General features: G+C 47.6%; 1 protein-coding gene across 2 annotated transcripts in view; it reads left to right on the top strand.

Moving 5' to 3' along the window:
* Nucleotides 1-9173: 9173 nt before the first annotated feature.
* Nucleotides 9174-18915, top strand: part of LOC132834259 (RNA polymerase II elongation factor ELL) — a 93502-nt gene continuing 83760 nt past the window's right edge. For both annotated transcript variants that reach the window (XM_060852952.1, XM_060852951.1), the window contains exon 1: nt 9174-9313. In XM_060852952.1, the coding sequence (XP_060708935.1) occupies nt 9179-9313 (135 nt within the window). In that variant the 5' untranslated portion in view covers nt 9174-9178. The remainder of the gene's footprint in view (nt 9314-18915) is intronic.

The raw sequence follows: 18915 nt of genomic DNA, 5'->3' as shown, positions 1-18915 counted from the left end.
AATTTCTTCTCAAAAGCCAATACTCTCAACCTAGTGAACCTGCTTTGCACCCTCTCCAGTGCCAGTACATCCTTTCTCAAACAGGAGACCAAACCTGCACACAATATTCCTGAAGTGGCCTTACTAGCACCCTAAACAGTTAGAGCATAACCTCCCTGTTTTTAAACTCCATCCTTCTTGCAATGATGATCAACATTCCATTTGTCTTTTTGCTCACCCACTGCACTTGCAAACCAACTTTTCATGATTCATGCATAAGGATACCCAGGTGCCTCTGCACAGCAGCCTGTATGGAAAGTAAAGAACATGAAAGCATGGGAAGGGTTAAAGCATAAAGACCACTGGCAATCTGTGGTCTGTGGAAGGCAGGATGGGATAAGGGTAGTGGAATGCTCTTACACCAGTTAGCAGAGTAAGGTTAACGCTGAAAGGTCACTTTGGTGAGATGAGATAACACAACTAATAAAGCAGGTTTCTCTGTTAAAGTGTTATTACGACAAGATTGGGACAATAAATATTTGGGACATGACATTAAAGTATCTAATTAATAGTTAGTAGAGTCAGCTTGAGACAGGAGACTATTGTAACAGATGGAATAACTAAATATCTATCATGACGGGTTAGTCTGGAATAGAAGATCTCTGTAGCAGAGTTAGCAATAAACATCCACGGACCCTGAGGTTCGGAAGCATTGGAGAATCTGCTTTCTCAGTGTAACCGTTTTTTGTTTGCAAGTAAATGACCTAGTTCTTCAAGAACTCTCTGCATCTCCTGATGATTTTCTCCACAACAGATGCTGTAATTTTTCACCATTTAAGTAATAATCCATTTTGTTGTTATTCCTACAAAGATGGATGACCTCATATTCACCATAATTGTACCCTGTCTGCCAGACCCTTGTCCACTCACTTAATCTATCTATATCCCTCTGCAAACTTTCAATGTCCTCTACTCATTTTACTCTACCATTCATCTTAATGTCAAGTGTAAAATTTGACACATTATACTTGATCCCCAACTGTAATTCATAACACCATGCACCTTTATCTTATGCAACAGCCTTTTGTGTGGCACTTCGTCAAATGCCTTCTGAAAATCCAGATACGCCACATCCACTGGTTCCCCCTTGTCCACTGTGCTTGTAGCTTGCTCAAAAAATTCTAGTAAATTAATTAAACATAATCTGCCTTTCATGAGCCCATGCTGCGTCTGCCCGATGGGACAATTTCTACACAGCTAGTTCTCCCTTGATTATAGATTCAAGCAATTTTCCCACTCCAGAATTAGATTAGATTCCCTACATTATGGAAACAGACTCTTCGGCCGAACAAGTCCACACCAACCCTCTGAAGAGTAACCCACCCAGATCCATTCCCCTACCCTATTTATAGCCCTGACTAATGCACCTAACACTATGGACAATTTAGCATAGCCAAATCACCTGACCTGCACATCTTTGGCTTGTGGGAGGAAACCGGAGCACCCGGAGGAAACCCACGCAGACACAGGGAGAATGTGTAAACTCCACACAGACAGTCACCCAAAGTAAGAATCAAGCCCGGGTCCCTGGCGCTGTGAGGCAGTAGTGCTAACCACTGAATCAGCGTGCTGCCCAAGTTAAGCTAACAAACCTTTTGTCCACCTCCTTTTTAAACAGTGGTGTCACATTTGTTGTTTACCAGTCTACTGGAACCGCCCCAGACTCCTGTATTCTTTGGCAAATTACCATGACTGCATTTGCTATTTACCCCACCATCTCTTCAATTAACCTGGGATGCACTCCATCAGAAGTGTAAGTGCTAATTCAATAGTCAAATAATTGAGCAGTATGGATCCCAGGATCTAGTAGGAGGGAGTTAGAATGGTGCTGATCAAATGAGTTGGATCCAGTCATATCAAGAGTGAGTGAATGGGAGATCTGAAGCCCAGGACTCAATGGTAAGTGGAAGGTCTGGACTCCAGTGAACGATCCATTTAGTGGCAGGTCTGGACTCAGAGTCCAGTGTGTGATATTGAAGTAGAGATTCATATTATGCAAAAAGGAACTGATCATAGTGAGCAGCTGATTAAGGTCTAGTCAGTGACAGATCTGGAATGCAAGGTGCAGTAATTAGGTGAGTGATTAGGTGAGTGGGAGGTCTGGACCCTGGGATTCATTGAGTGAGATGTTGCAATCTAATGAGTGGAAATCTGGATACTTGAATCCAGTTTGAGGTGGTGATACAATGATTTATTGAGTAGGAGTTCTGGACCACATGAGCTGGTGAGTGAGTGATCCAGCGAGTGCAAGGTCTGGATACTAGAATGCGAAGTAGGAGTACAGTGAGTGAGCTGGTGATCCAGTGAGAGGGACATGAACATCTAAAGGGGAAATGATCTAGGTATTGAATGAGTGTGTATCCTGGGCTTTGACAGGGCGCTTGATCCAGTAGGTGAAGAGTGATCGAGTTGGCAGACCTCGGTGTCTTTGTAGATGTTACAGTGATCCAGTGGGTGGCAGTCTGTGATAGGGTGGTCTGAGCGGGTGGACAGAATACCAGCATCCAATGGTGGGGGAAAGTAGGTGGTAATCCTTGGGTGGGACAGAAGGTGATGATCCAGGGGTGGGAGGTGGTGATCAAGGGGCTGGAGGCAATGATTTGAAGATGGAGGTGGTGATCCAATGGGCAGTACATGTGGTAGTGATCTGGGTGAGGGGCAGTGAGCCAGTGGGCGGTGAAGGACGCAATGATCCTGGAGAGGGAGGTGTTGATGCAATAGGTAGTGTGGAAGGATGTGATCCAGAAGGCAGTGGTCCAGTGGGCAGTGTAGGAGGCAGTGATCCTGGAGGTCGTATGGGAGGCATTATTTGTTACTGTAGATGATGCAGTGAGCCAGTGGTGAGATGTGATGATCCAATGGGCGGTGGTCAAGGGCAGAAAGTGGTGATTCAATGGGTTGACAAAAGACATTAGACAGTAGGTACAGGAGTAGGCCATTCTGTCCTTTGAACCAGCACCACCATTCATTATGATCATGGCTGATCATCCTCAATCAGTATCCTGTTCCTGCCTTATCCCTATAACCCTTGATTCAACTATCCTTAAGAGCTCTATTCAACCTTTCTTGAAAGTATCCAGAGACTTGGCCTCCAGAGCTTTCTGGGGCAGAGCATTCCATACACACACCACTCTCTGGGTGAAAAAGTTTCTCCTCAACTCTATTGTAAATGAGGTAAAAACAATGACTGCAGATGCTGGAAACCAGATTCTAGATTAGTGATGCTGGAAGAGCACAGCTGTTCAGGCAGCATCAAAGGAGCAGTGAAATCGACGTTTCGGGCAAAAGCCCTTCGTCAGGAATAAAGGCAGAGAGATAAGCTCGAGGAGGGTGAGGGTGGGGAGAAAGTAGCATAGAGTATAATAGGTGAGTGGGTGAGGGGATGAAAGTGATAGGTAAGGGAGGAGAGGGTAGAGTGAATAGGTGGAAAAGGAGATAGGCAGGTAGGACAAGTCCGGACAAGTCATGGGGACAGTGCTGAGCTGGAAGTTTGGAACTAGAGTGAGGTGGGGGAAGGGGAAATGCGGAAACTGTTGAAGTTCACCTTGATGCCCTGGAGTTGAAGTGTTCCAAGGCGGAAGATGAGGCGTTCTTCCTCCAGGCATCTGGTGGTGAAGGAGCGGCGGTGAAGGAGGCCCAGGGGAGGGGAGTTGAAATGTTGGACCACGAGGTGATGTGGTTGATTGGTGCGGGTGTCCCGGAGATGTTCCCTAAAGTGCTCTGCTAGGAGGCGCCCAGTCTCCCCAATGTAGAGGAGACCGCAACGGGAGCAATGGATACAATAAATGATATTAGTGGATGTGCAGGTAAAACTTTGATGGATGTGGAAGGCTCCTTTAGGGCCTTGGATAGAGGTGAGGGAGGAGGTGTGGGCACAGGTTTTACAGTTCCTGTGGTGGCAGGGGAAGGTGCCAGGATGGGAGGGTGGGTTTAGGGGGCATGGACCTGACCAGGTAGTCACGGAGGGCAGAAGGCGGAAAGGGGTGGGGAGGGAAAGATATCCCTGGTGATGGGGGCTTTTTGGAGGTGGTGGAAATGTTGGGCGGATGATTTGGTTTATGCGAAGGTTGGTAGGGTGGAAGGTGAGCACCGGGGCGTTCTGTCCTTGTTACGGTTGGAGGGATGGGGTCTGAGGGCGGAGGTGTGGGATGTGGACGAGATGCATTGGAGGGCATCTTTACCCACGTGGGAAGGGAAATTGCGGTCTCTAAAGAAGAAGGCCATCTGGTGTGTTCTGTGGTGGAACTGGTCCTCCTGGGAGCGGATAAGGCGGAGGCGGAGGAATTGGGAATACGGGATGGCATTTTTGCAAGAGGTAGTGTGTGAAGAGGTGTAATCCAGGTAGCTGTGGGAGTCGGTGGGTTTGTAAAAAATGTCAGTGTCAAGTCGGTCATCATTAATGGAGATGGAGAGGTCCAGGAAGGGGAAGGAGGTGTCAGAGATGGTCCAGGTAAATTTAAGGTCAGGGTGGAATGTGTTGGTGAAGTTGATGAATTGCTCAACCTCCTCACGGGAGCACAAGATGGCGCCAATTCAGTCATCAATGTAGTGGAGGAAAAGGTAGGGAGTGGTGCCGGTGTAATTACGGAAGATCAACCGTTCTACGTAGCCAAAAAAGAGACAGGCATAGCTGGGGCCCATACATGTGCCTATGGCCGTTTTGGTCTGGAGGAAGTGGGAGGAGTCGAAGGAGAAATTGTTAAGCATGAGGACCAGTTCGGCCAAACAAGTGAGAGTGTCGGTGGAAGGGTACTGTTGGGGACGTCGGGAGAGGAAAAAAACGGAGGGCTTGGGGGCCCTGGTCATGGCGGATGGAGGTGTAGAGGGATTGGATATCCATGGTGAAGATGAGGCGTTGGAGGCCGGGAAAACTGAAGTCTTGGAGGAGGTGGAGGGCATGGGTGGTGTCTCGAATGTATGTGGGGAGTTCCTAGACTGGGGGGATAGGACAGTGTCGAGGTAGGTAGAGATGAGTTCAGTGGGGCAGGAGCATGCTGAGACAATGGGTCGGCCAGGGTGATCAGGCTTGTGGATCTTGGGAAGGAGGTAGAACCGGGCAGTGCGGGGTTCCCGGACTATGAGGCTGGAAGCTGTGGGTGGGAGATCTCCTGAGGTGATGAGGTTCTGTATGGTCTGGGTTTCGTGATGTGGGGTGGGACCATGGTCAAGGGGGCAGTAGGAAGAGTTGGCATTTGGCTTCAGCAGTGTAGAGGTCAGTGCACCAGACTACCACTGCGCCCCCTTTATCCGCTGGCTTGATGGTGAGGTTGGGATTGGAGCAGAGGGATTGGAGGGCTGAGCATTGAGAAGGTGAGAGGTTGGAGTGGGGGAGGGGGGTGGACAGGTTGAGGTGGTTAATGTCCCGGCGACAGTTGGAAATGAAGAGGTCGAGGGCAGGAAATAGGCCAGCACGGGGTGTCCAGGTGGATGCAGTGTGTTGGAGGTGGGCAAAGGGGTCCTCGGAAGGTGGGCGGGAGTCCTGATTGTGAACATAAGCTCGGAGGCGGAGGCAACGGAAGAATTGTTCGACGTCACGGCATGTATTAAATTCATTGATGCGTGGACGAAGGTGGATGAAGGTGAGTCCTTTGCTGAGGACTGATCGTTCGTCCTCAGTGAGGAGAAGGTCTGGAGGGATGGTGAAAACTCGGCAGGGCTGGGAACTGGGATCTGGTGTGAGTGTGGAGCTGGGAGTGGGGGCGGAACCTGTAACTGGAGTGGGTGTTGTGGTGGGGGGAATGGGGGTAGTGTTCCCCTCAGTATTCTGGGGGTTGGGGATAGTGACAGTGGGGTCTGTGGGGGGAGGGTCAGCAGAATGCAGGTGAGTTGCACTGGTGGGGGCTGAAATGGTGGTGACCACGGCAGTAGGGGTGGCAGAAGTGACTGAGTGTGTGGTATCAGCGATGATGTGAGGGGAGGAGGTGATGTCACATGTGATGCATGAGGAATTGTGAGGGGTGGAAATGGTTGTGGGAGTGGCCATGATGGGGGTGGAAGTGACATAATCAATCTGCGTGGTGGTGGCAGCTGCATCAGCCGCATGGCTAATGGCATCTGAGTAGTTTCCGAGACCAGGGGAATCTTCTCGAATATTTGAGGAGCACTGGTTATGAAGGTGGGTAGATAAAAGTTTGTTGTACTTACAGTTTTTGATGTTTGAGATGGAATTGAAATACTACCTGGTCAGGTCCATGCCCCCCTACAACCCACCCTCCCATCCTGGCACCTTTCCCTGCCACCACAGGAACTGTAAAACTTGCGCCCACACCTCCTCCCTCACCTCTATCCAAGGCCCTAAAGGAGCCTTCCACTTCCATCAAAGTTTTACCTGCACATCCACTAATATCATTTATCGTATCCGTTGCTCCCGATGCGGTCTCCTCTACACTGGGGAGACTGGGCGCCTCCTAGCAGAGCACTTTAGGGAACATCTCCAGGACACCCACACCAATCAACCACACCCGCCCTGTGGCCCAATATTTCAACTCCCCCTCCCACTCTGCCGAGGACATGGAGGTCCTGGGTCTCCTTCACTGCCGCTCCCTCACCACATTATGCCTGGAGGAGGACTGCCTCATCTTCCGCCTCAGAACACTTCAACCCCAGGGCATCAATGTGGACTTCAACAGTTTCCTCATTTCCCCTTCCCCCACCTCACTCTAGTTCCAAACTTCCAGCTCAGCACTGTCCCCATGACTTGTCCTACCTGCCTATCTCCTTTTCCACCTATCCACTCCACCTTCTCCTCCCTGACCTATCACCTTCATCTCCTCCCCCACTCACGTATTATACTCTATGCTACTTTCTCCCCACCCCCACCCTCCTCTAGCTTATCTCTCCACTCTTCAGGCTCTCTGCCTTTATTCCTGATGAAGGGCTTTTGCCTGAAACGTCGATTTCGTTGCTCCTTGGATGCTGCCTGAACTGCTGTGCTCTTCCACCACCACTAATGCAGAATCTATTCTAAATGGCCTAGCCCTTATTTTTAAACTGTGTCCTCTGGTTCGGGGCTCACCCATTAGCGGAAACATGCTTCCTGCCTCCAGAGTGTCCAGTCCTTTAATAATCTTATATGTCTCAATCAGATCCCCTCTCAGCCTTCTAAACTCAAGTGTATACATGCCCAGTCGCTCCAATCTTTTAGCGTAAGATAGTCCCGCCATTCTGTGAATTGACCTTGTGAATCTACGCTGCACTCCCTCAATAGCCAGAATGTCTTTCCTCAAATTTGGAGACCAAAACTGCGCTCAATATTCCAGGTGCTGTCTCACCAGGGCCCTGTACAGCTGCAGAAGGACCTCTTTGCTTCTATACTCAATTCCTCTTGTTATGAAGGCCAGCATGCTATTAGCTTTCTTCACTGCCTGTTGTGATCCAGGAACAGTAGGGAGGTGCTGATTCTGCCAGTTGTGACCCGGGGGATGAGTGGGGGGTTTAAGAGGTGGTTATCCAGTAAGTTGTGGTGATCCTGGGCAATAGTACAGAGGCAGGAGATGATGATCAAGTGGCAATGGTACAGAGGCAGAAAATGTTGATCTGGACGTGAGAAGTGGTGATCCAATAGTCAAGAGACATGACCTTATGGGAGGAACTGATCCAGTGGGATGTATGGGAAACATTATTCTGGGGGCAAGAGGTGCTGATCCAGTGGTAGTGATCGAGGGATGGAAGAAACTGTGGGAGGCAGTGATCTGAGGGGAGTTGTAAGAGGTAGTGTCCAATGGGCATTATGGATGCAGTGATCTGGGGACGAAGATCCCGTGGGTGGTGCAGGAGGCAGTGATCACTGGGTGGTTATCCAGTGTATGGTCTGTGCATGATGAGATCCAGTGACGGATGTGAGAGGTGGTGATCTGGTGGGCAGCATGGCAGATGGTGATCCCAGAGCAGATTAGGAGTGGGAGGCAGTGATTCGTGACAGGGGCGGCGATTCAGGGCAGAGCAAGGGTTATAATGCAGAGGCAGTCAGCCAGTGGCTGTCATGGGGGAAGTGATCCAGTTGGTGGAGCGAGAGACGGTGATCCCAAGGGCGGATGAGAGGTGGTGATCCAGTGGGCTGTGGTCCTGCAGCAGAGTGAAAGGCAGTGATCTGGTGGGTGGTGATTCCTGGGGTGGAGCGAGAGGCAGTTAACCCATGGGTGGTGATTCAGTGGGAGGAGTGACAGGTGGTGATCTGGTGGGCAGTGATCCAGGGGCAGGGTGGAGTGGAGCGAGAGGCAGTGATCAAGTGGGAGGAGTGAGAGGCGGTGATCCGGTGGGCGGTGATCCCGGGGCGGGGCGGGAAGGAGCGAGAGGTGGTGATCTGGTGGGAGGAGTGAGAGGCGGTGATCCCAGGGAGGGGCGGAGTGGAGCAAGAGGCGGTGATCCAGTGGGAGAAGTGAGAAGTAGTGATCCCGGGGTGGGGCAGAGCAAGAGGCAGTGATCCAGTGGGCGGTGATCCCGAGGCGGGGTGGAGCGAGAGGCACTGATCCCGGGGTGGGGCGGAGCAAGAGGCGGTGATCCAGTGGGCGGTGATCCCGGTGTGGGGCAGAGCGAGAGGCGGTGATCCAATGGGTGGTGATCCCGGGGCTGGGCGGAGCGGAGCGAGAGGCAGTGACCCAGTGGGCGGTGATCCAGGGGCGGGGTGGAGCGGAGCGAGAGGCGGTGATCCTGGGGCAGAGCAGAGTGAGAGGCGGTGATCCAGTGGGAGGAGATCATGGGGCAGAGCAGAGCGAGAGGCGGTGATCCCGGGGTGGGGCGGAGTGAGAGGCGGTGATCCAGTGGGAGGAGATCCTGGGGCAGGGCGGAGTGAGGGGCGGTGATCCGGTGGGAGGAGATCCCGGGGTGGGGCGGAGTGAGAGGCGGTGATCTGGTGGGAGGAGATCCCGGGCGGGGCGGAGTGAGAGGCAGTGATCCGGTGGGAGGAGATCCTGGGGCGGGGCGGAGTGAGGGGCGGTGATCCGGTGGGAGGAGATCCCGGGGTGGGGCGGAGTGAGAGGCGGTGATCCGGTGGGAGGAGATCCCGGGCGGGGCGGAGTGAGGGGCGGTGATCCGGTGGGAGGAGATCCCGGGCGGGGCGGAGTGAGGGGCGGTGATCCGGTGGGAGGAGATCCCGGGCGGGGCGGAGTGAGGGGCGGTGATCCGGTGCAGGCTGGTGAAGATGGCGGCGCTGGGTGAGGAGCGGCGGTTCGGGCTGTCCTGTGAGAAGCTGAACCCGGGAGCGCGCCTCTCGCTGTTTCATGTCAAACTGACGGACAGCGCCGTTAGGGCGCTCGAGGCTTATCGTCGGCTGGCGGTTAGTGAGCTCGTGCCGGGGACGGACGGACGGGAGAGAGAGAGAGAGCGCGAGCCGGGGGAGGGGGGGAGCGGCTGGCGGTCAGTCAGCGCCTGTCCCAGGGAGGGGAGGAGGGGAGGACTCGGAGACCTGTTGATGTTGCTGCGGGTGCCGTGTAATTGAGGAGAGCCTGGAACCTGCAAGCCCCCCCCCCCCTTGTGTCTCTTCCCCCCACTTGTGTCTCTCCCCCCCCACTTGCGTCTCTCTCCCCCCCACTTGTGTGTCTCCCCCCCCACTTGTGTGTCTCTCCCCCCCCACTTGTGTGTCTCTCCCCCCCCACTTGTGTGTCTCTCCCCCCCCACTTGTGTGTCTCTCCCCCCCCCACTTGTGTGTCTCTCCCCCCCCCACTTGTGTGTCTCTCCCCCCCCACTTGTGTGTCTCTCCCCCCCCCACTTGTGTGTCTCTCCCCCCCCCACTTGTGTGTCTCTCCCCCCCCCACTTGTGTGTCTCTCCCCCCCCCACTTGTGTGTCTCTCCCCCCCCCACTTGTGTGTCTCTCCCCCCCCACTTGTGTGTCTCTCCCCCCCACTTGTGTCTCTCTCCCCCCCCACTTGTGTCTCTCTCCCCCCCCACTTGTGTCTCCCCCCCACTCGTGTCTCCCCCCCACTTGTCTCCTCCCCCCGCTCCGCTCTCTCTACCCCCCGCTCCGCCCCCTTGTCCCCCCCCGCTCCGCCCCCTTGTCGTCCGCCCCCGCCCTGCCCTCGTCGTCGTCCCCCCCTGCCCTCTTGTCCCCATCTCCCATGCCCCCCCCCCCCCCCAGTTCTCTCTCCCCCAGCAACATCCTGTCATGTGCGGATGCCTGTCCTTTCAAATTCCAGCCTCTGTGGCTGTACCCCTTACTCTGTAGGTGTCTGGATGTCTATTTCCCACATTTTGGTAGCTGAGGGGATGGGGAGTTTGGGAGTGTCTGCCTCCAGCCTTATGCTCACTTCAGTGCCCATTCTGACAGCATTGTGGTCATAGTCACTTTGTATGGCTAGTCTTTTCGAAAACGTTTTGGTCCATTTGAGTTGGACTCTTCAGTACTGCTTCTGTCTGTTTGTTGGTCAGTTGAATCTTGCTTTCCTGTTGCACCGCCTACCATCAGTCAGCTTATCCTGGTTTTCTAATTGGGGCTGTTGGCAATTTAATTGCACTTCCCAGCTGAGGCCAGCTGCAGTTGGTCAGTCCATTTGTTGCCATATGTCCTGGAGACTGAGTGCTCAATATGGTTGTCAATCATTATGGCTTTAAATATATGTTAAAGCAATGCACAAAAATTTAAGAATATTATCTCTTCCTGAAAAAGTGTTTACACTCCCTTAAAATTGACCGTTCCCTGAGTTTTTAATAAGTTTGCTATGTCTGAAACTGAGAACATTGACTTGTGTAAATTCTGGAAGTTGGGGGTCTGTTTGCTCATAGGTTTAATGTAATAAAATGATTACGTCTTGGAATCTTTCATATTGTGCAGCATAAGCTCTAGTTTACAATTGTTATAATGAAGAAAACTTAAATGGTGGGAATGCGCAGCAGGAGTCTATAAAAATCAGTAAAAAGATGTTAGTACGCAGCTAGGTCATTGACATGCCGTGTGCTGCAATTCTTAAAAAAAATCTGGAAATTGTAATTTTAAAGTGATATTCAAAAATAGATTGTGGCCATGCACATCAGAATATATCTAAAATATTAAATTGTTTGATGTTCAACCCTGCATTTATTTTTAAAACATACTGTTACAGCCATTTATCAAATGTAATCAATGCAAATGTAAATAAGTGTAGTGTTAAATTTCAAGCAAGGTGTTTTAATTTTTCACCTAGGTTGCTGCATTGAAGTGATTAGTCAGCACCACAGAGCGCAGTAGCAATTTTTTGTTGTCTAATTGTAGTTAAGATTGTTTTGTTATTCATGTCAGTTGCTTTTGGCTGACTGAAACGTCCTTGGCTGCACTGTTTCCAAAGTTAATTTCTTGTCAGACAGATGCTTCCCCTTCTCCTCAGCCTGATAGTAATCTTTAAATGGTACCAAATATAACTTAGCCTTGTGATCCAGTTGGTTATGGCAGTGGGTAGCTGATCCAGAAAAGGGTTTGAAGCACCCAGTACTACAGTGATTTAATTAGTCCCAGCCAAGAAGGCAGGAGGAACAGGGACAGTGTGTAATTGGTTGCGAGATTCCCACTTTAGGGAAACAAATATCAGGAGGTGTCTTGTCCCTCCAATCACTTTACAATGGAAATACATGTGATTGGGGTCAACAATACTTCCATCCCTTCCAATCCTCCTCTAATGACAACTGTCACTTATTGCCTTAGTGGGCAGCCTGCTGACATTGTGCATTGTAGTTACTCCTGCCAGGAGACCTGCTGCTATCATGATGTGCCATATTTGTCTGTCTTGCACCATCGTCACACATCCACTGTCAGTCTACTGCAACTGCTTTGTGATGTCTGTCATTGCATTTTAGTTGATCCTGCCATTCTGCTGCCTGCCACTTTGCCCTCTGGAAAGGTCTCTGTGGCTTTTCAGTTCCCACCCCAGTTCAAGGGATAAGTTACTTGAATGCATTTGGGACCCTGAGGTCACTTGTGAAGTGTTTGTGCGTTTGGAAGAGAAGGGTAGAAAATTCACAGAACAAGAAGACAAAGTAGTGTGCCAAAAAGTTATCATTTAAAGAAGAATAAAATTTTTGCAACACTACACTTTGCTATGCATTGGCTTGTTGCTGCCTACCACTTAGTACAATGTGAATTGCAGTTATTCACATGAGTTGTTGATTTTGCATTCTATTGGCTATGCAAAACTTTATTTCTTTGAAAAGATTCATATGATTGTGTTTTGTTTGTGTTACTTATTTGTAAACTATCTGACTGCAGAAGGCTTCACAACCAAGTCCTTGCCCAAAATGTAAACATGTCCATATTTTTAGCTTTCTATTTTTATTCATTCATAGGATATGAACATTGCTAGCAAGGCTAGAACTTATTGTCTGTCCTTAAGTACTCTTGAGAATGCAGTGGTGAGCCGCCACCTTGTGTTTATATGAATCAGGAACAAGAATAGCCTGGTAGGTCCATTTCACGGAGTGTAGCAAGTCCACTCCAGTATCGAGAAATCAAGTCATGAAATCTGTTAAGGGGAATCTGCAAAGAATTTGAACTGCTGCTGCATAAGAAGTGATTTTTCTAGTTTTTGAGGATCGGCACTGTGTTGAGTGAGACAGTTACCTCTTCGCTGTCGATGAAGGCTCGCAGTTGCTTGCATGACCAACATGGCCGTTTTTTTGTGTATATTTTTCGAAGCTTTCTCTGCAGGGCTTGCATATGTTTAACTTCTGGTCTCTGAACTGCTCTGACTGGTTTGTTTTGCTGAGTGCCAAAATGAATCTGAATTAATCAAATTATATTAAACATACAAAATTCTTTAATCACTCACTGCTTTGCACAGGAGGTTGATGTAATATTAAATTTGTAGTAAATGTGTGTGGGAAAGAAAAGGATTAAATTTTGGTTTGGAAACTGATTGAGGTGCAAGTCAGATACCTGAGACTTGAACATTTGTTGACCCTTTGGCTGCCAGTTTTTCTTGTGGAACTGGAATGTTTGCTTTCAAGCTGCAGGCAATCTTTTCAGAAGCTTAAACTATTTAATACGAAATAATATTAAATCTATAAATCACAATTGAAAAGTATGTCAAGAATTCCAACCCTGATTTTTTTTTTTCTCTTTGTCATAAGAGTCATAGAGCTGTACAGCATGGAAACAGTTCCTTTGCTCCACCTTATCCATGCTGACCAGATAACCTAAATTAATGTCGACCCATTTGCCAGCATTTGTCTCATATCCCTCTAAGCCTTTTCTATTCATATATCCATCCAAATGCCTTTTAAATGTTGTCATTGTACCATCTCCACCATTTCCTCTGGCAGCTCATTCCAAACGTGCAGCACCATCTGTGTGAGAAGTTGCCCCTGAAGTTTCTTATAAATCTTTCCCACTCACCTTAAACCTATGCCCTCTAGTTTTCAACTCCCCTACCCCAAGGAAAAGAGCTTAGTTATTCATCCTATCCATAAGCCATCATGATTTTATAAGTCTCTATGGACACCCCCTCAGTCTCCGACACTCCAGGGCAAATACCAGCATATTCAGACCCGGTCTATAGGTCAAACTCTCCAACCCTGGCAACATCCTTGGAGATCTTTTCTGAACCCTTTCAAGTTTCACAATATCCTTCCTATAGCCGGAGACCAGAATTGAATGCAGTATTCCAACAATGGCCTTACCAATGTCCTGTACAGTTCTAATGTGACCTCCCAACTCCTTTACTCAATACACTGACCAATAAAGGTAAGCATACCAAACGTTATCTTATTCTCTGGATTTATACCTCAATATGTATCTGTAGGACAGTTTAATTGTAGTTTTAAACCACATAATGGGCAAATATTCGTATACAGTGTATCAGAAAATTTTCCATTGCTTGAGTCTGATTTTAATCTGTTCTTCCAGGTACATATTTTGCAGCTATGAATTCTGATTTATTTAATTGACTTGAATTACACTGACCTTTTAAATTTAGAAGGCAAGAAGCTAAAATTAACCGTGCTCTATATTTTATGGGGGAAAACAATTCTCTGGACAGAATTCTTGATTAACTGTTTTGATGTATTTACTTGTACTCATAATGTTTGTTGAATCATAATTTGTTTTAAATGTAAAAAATGGAATTTTGCTGAGCATTCAATATAGTTAATCCTGTCTCTGACATTTCACACAAATAAGACATTGTTTTGGAGTGCAGTAACAGTGAACTAGAACTTAACATTGATTTGTGACAAGCTGGCAAGAGATGAATGACTGGTTAATTCTTTTGTGGCGTGAGTTACGGGAGGAATGTTGGCCAAGACTTGTGGGATGTTTTGGTAGTTTAAGCAGGTGGATCTGCATGTGAAGGATGGATTAGAAGTACTGAACTAGTTTAATTTGTTTTACTGCCTGCAAGTACGGAAACATTGCCCAGAAAAGGCATCATTAAGCAATACTGGCTGAGCAATAACCTGCTCGCTGCTGCCCTGCTGCCAGCATCACTCAGTTCATGACCTCACTGCAGCTTTGGTTCAAACATGGACAAAAGAGCTGGAGTCCAAAGGTGAGCTGAGAGTGACTGCCTTGATATCGCACAGCATTTGACTGAGTTTAACATAGAGTCAAGGGAAATAAGGAGAAAGTCTCGATTTGGAGCCATAGCTGGCACAAAGGAAGATGGTTGTGCCTGTTGAAGTTCAGATCCAGGGCATCTGCAGGAGTTACTCAGGATAGTGTCCTAAGCCAAACTGTCTTCAACTGCTTCATCAATGAGCTTCCCTCTGCACACCATTACTTCTGACTTTGATAATCTTCGGCGAACATGACTCCTGAGATGCTGAAACATCTGAACAATATCCAGGCTTGGGTTGGCAAGTAGCAAGTAACTTGGGACTAGTCACATATAAGCAGTGGTTAAGAGCAGGTCAGAGGCTTGGAATCCTGCAGATAGAAATCTTGCAGCAAGTAATTTGCCTCATGTCACTGAAAAACCCGTTCACTATCTACACAGCACGTCAGGACTGAGGTGGAATAATCTTCACTTGCCTGGATGAGTGCACTCGACAACACTCATGCTTTTATATTTGCAATTAAAAAGACACTTATTCTTGACACCATCCAGGACAAAGCAATCTGTTTACTTGTATCCCATCCCCCAGCATTTACCACACTGTCGTAGTATGTATCATCCCCAAGATACACTGCAGAAAGTCACCAAGACTCCTTAAACATCATTGCTACAAACCCATGATCACTACCATTTTGAGGGACAAGGGCAGCAGATACATTGGAACATGACCATCTGCATGTTCCCCTCAAAGCCATGCACAAATCTGACTTGGAAATATATTATTGTTCCTTCACTGTTGTCCGTAGTGTCATAGAGATGTACAGCACAGAAACAGACCCTTTGGTCCAACTTGTCCATGCTGACCAGATATCCTACATTAATCTAGACCCATTTGCTAGCATTTGGCTTATATCCCTTTATACCCTTCCTAACCATATATCTATCCAAATGTAATTGTACCAATCTTCCCCCATTTCCTCTGGCAGTTCATTCCATACACGCACCACCCTCTGCGTGAAAAAGTTGATGCTTGAGTCCCTTTTTAAAGCTTTCCCCTCTCACCTGGATCAAAATCCTGCAACTCTGTCCCCGGCAGCAGTGTGAGCGTATCTACATCAGTTGGAGTACAGTTCAATAAGTCAGCTCACTACCAACTCGTGGCCTCACATCCCATGAATGAATTTTTTAAAAAGCCTAATCAATTCCACTCCTTCCATTTAAAAAAATATACAAGGTGTCATGTGTCTCTTTGAAGAAATGTTGAAATGAAACCCCATATCTGTCTGAAAAGGTGAACAATTCTCCAGAACAATATTTATGTTCGAGTCAGCAGTGTGGTGCTAGAAAGGCATAGCAGGTCAGGCAGCATCCAAGGAGCAGGAGAATCAATGTTTCTGGCATGAGCCCTTCACACTTCTCGCTTACTCTATTATTAATATTTCAGCCAAGCATGTAATTTAAGGAGCAAGTAATAAAATAGCTCATTTTCTTAGGTTATTCTCAACTTTGGTTGATACACATTAAACCTTGTAAATTGGTTTGAATTGAGTATTTTAAACTGTCTTTATAATTTTTGTAAGCTTGGAGTCTGAGAGTTGCACTTTAGCTTTAGAGTTCCAAATTGTTGGTTCAGGTCCCACTCCATGGCAAAAATCAAGCTTGACTTTTTGGGCAAGCAAATCTTAGCAGGACTTTCCACTTAATGATAAGGTCCTAGAGAGTGTTGTTGAACAACGGGACCTTGGAATGCAGGTTCATAGCTCCTTGAAAGTGGAGTCTCAGGTAGATAGGATAGTGGAGAAGGCGTTTGGTATGCTTTCTTTTATTGGTCAGAGTATTGAGTACAGGAGTTGGGAGGTCATGTTGCAGCTGTACATGACATTGGTTAGGCCACTGTTGGACCACTGCATGCAGTTCTGGTCTCCTTCCTATCAGAAAGATGTTGTGAAACTTGAAAGGTATCAGAAAAGATTTACAAGGATGTTGCCAGGGTTGGAGGATTTGAGCTACAGAGAGAGGCTGAACAGGCTGGGGCTGTTTTCCCTGGAACGTCAGAGGCCGAGGGTTGGCCTTAAAGATTTACAAAATTGAGGGGCATGGTTAGGGTAAATAGGCAAAGTCTTTCCCTGGGGTGGGAGTATCCAAAACTAGAGGGCATAGGCTTAGGCTGAGAGGGGAATGATATAAAAGGGATCTTAGGGGCAACTTTTTCACGCGGAGGGTGGTACGTATATGGAATGAGCTGTCAGAGGAAGTGGTGGAGGCTGGTACAATTACAACATTTTAAAAGACATTTGAATGGGTATTTGAATAGGAAGGGTTTGGAGGGATATGGGCTGGGTGCTGGCTGGTGGGACTAGCTTGAGTTGGGATATCTGGTCGGCATGGACAGGTTGAACCGAAGGGTCGTTTTCCAAGTTGTACATCTCTATGACTCTACAACTCCACTGCAGTACTGAGGGTTTGCTAGATTGTACAAAGTGCACGTTTTGTGATTGAGATAAACGGAGGCTTTGTTTGCCCTCTTAAAGTGGATGTAAAAGATCCAATGGCACTATATTCAAACCATATTCTAAATGGGGCCTAACTAGAGTTTTATAAAGTCTCAGAAGCACGTCGCTGCTTTTACATTCCAACTCTCCTGAGATAAATGACAACATTACATTTGTTTCCTTAACCACTGACCCAACTTGCAAATCAACCTTTAGAGAATCCTGGACGAGCACTCCCAGATGCTTTTGTACTTTGGTTTTATGAATTTTCTCACCATTTGGAAATAGTTCATGCCTACTCTTTTCAAAGTGCAAGACCTTGCATTTGCTCACATTGAATTTTATCAGCCATTTTCCTGGCTCTCCTGAACTGTCTAAATCTTTCTGCAGCCTCACCAACTACCTGCCTGTCCATCTAACTTCGTATAATCGCTGTACTCTGCCAGAACACCCCCAGTCCCTTCATCCAGATCGTTAATATATAAAGTGAACAGCTGCGGCCCCAACACTGAACCCTGCGGACACCACTTGTCACCTTCCGAAAAATAACCTTTTATTCCAACACTCTGCCAGACAGCGAATCCTCAATCCATGCCAGTAGCTCACCTCGAACACCATAGGCCCTCACCTTACTCAGCAGCCTCTCGTGAGGCACCTTATCAAAGGCCTTTTGGAAGACTTGGTAAATAACATCCACCAGGTTTCTCAGGTCTAACCTATTTGTTACGTCTTCAAAGAATTCTAACAGGTTTCTCAGGCACTACTTCCCCATACTAAATCCATGCTGACTTATTTTAATTCAACCGTGCACTTCCAAGAATTTAGAAATCTCATCTTTAACGATTTCTACTTTAGCCTCTCGTTTGTTTCTTATGTATTGAAAGAAACTTTTACTATCATTTCTAATATTACTGGCTAGCTTACCTTTATTTTTGATCCTCTCCTTCCTTCCTTCCTTCCATTCTGTCTTGTCCTCTGTTTTTGTGATCTTCCCAATCTTCTGATTTCCCAGTGCTCTTGGCCACTTTATAGGCGCTCTTTTTCTTTTATACTTTTCCTGACTTCCTTTGTCAGCCATGATAGTTTAAACTCCTGCCATTGTTGCTCTGCTGTCTTCCCCACGAGGCTCTGCTTCCAGTCAATTTTCGTCAGTTCCACTCTCTTGCCCTGTAATTACCCTTATTTAACTGTAACACCATTACATCTGATTTTGCCTTCACTCTTTCAAACTGCAGACTGAACTCTACCATATTATGATCACTGCCTCCAAAGTGTTCCCTTACTTTACGATCTTTTGTAAAGTCTGGCTCCTTACATAGCACCAAGTCCAGAATAGCCTGCTCCCTTGTGGGGTCCATTACAAGGCTATTCCAAAAAGCCATCCTGTAAGCATTCTATGAATTCCCTTTCTTTGGATCTGTCGGCAACATTATTCACCCAGTCCATTTGCATATTGAAGTCCCCCATGATCCCTGTGACATTGCCTTTCTGACATGCCCTATTTATTTCCTGGTACATCTTGTGCCCCTGGTCCTGAGCACTGCTGGGAGGTCTGTACATAACTTCCATTATGGTTTTTTTGCCATTGTAGTTCTTCAACTCCACCCACACGGACTCAACATCATCTCACCCTGTGTCATTCAGTGCCATAGACTTAATCTTATTCTTTACTAACAAGACAACCCAGCCCCTCTGCCCACCTCCCTGTCTTTTTGATAAGTTGTAAATCTTTGGCTGTTTAACTGCCAGTCCTGAAGCCCCAGCAACCATGTCTCTGTGATGCCTACCACATCATAATCATTCACGTTGATTTGTGCCGTTAATTCATCTACCTGAATGCTCATAGTAGTCATAACAAAGCACCTTAATGCTAATTTTCTTATTCTCATGAACGCCAACATCTGTAGTAATACGTCCTAAAGTTATCCTTCCTT

This window comes from Hemiscyllium ocellatum, chromosome 39 (genome assembly GCF_020745735.1).
Source record: "Hemiscyllium ocellatum isolate sHemOce1 chromosome 39, sHemOce1.pat.X.cur, whole genome shotgun sequence".
Lineage (NCBI taxonomy): Eukaryota > Metazoa > Chordata > Chondrichthyes > Orectolobiformes > Hemiscylliidae > Hemiscyllium > Hemiscyllium ocellatum.
The sequence above is the reverse complement of the archived record's forward strand: the minus strand, read 5'-3'. Positions and strand labels throughout refer to the sequence as shown.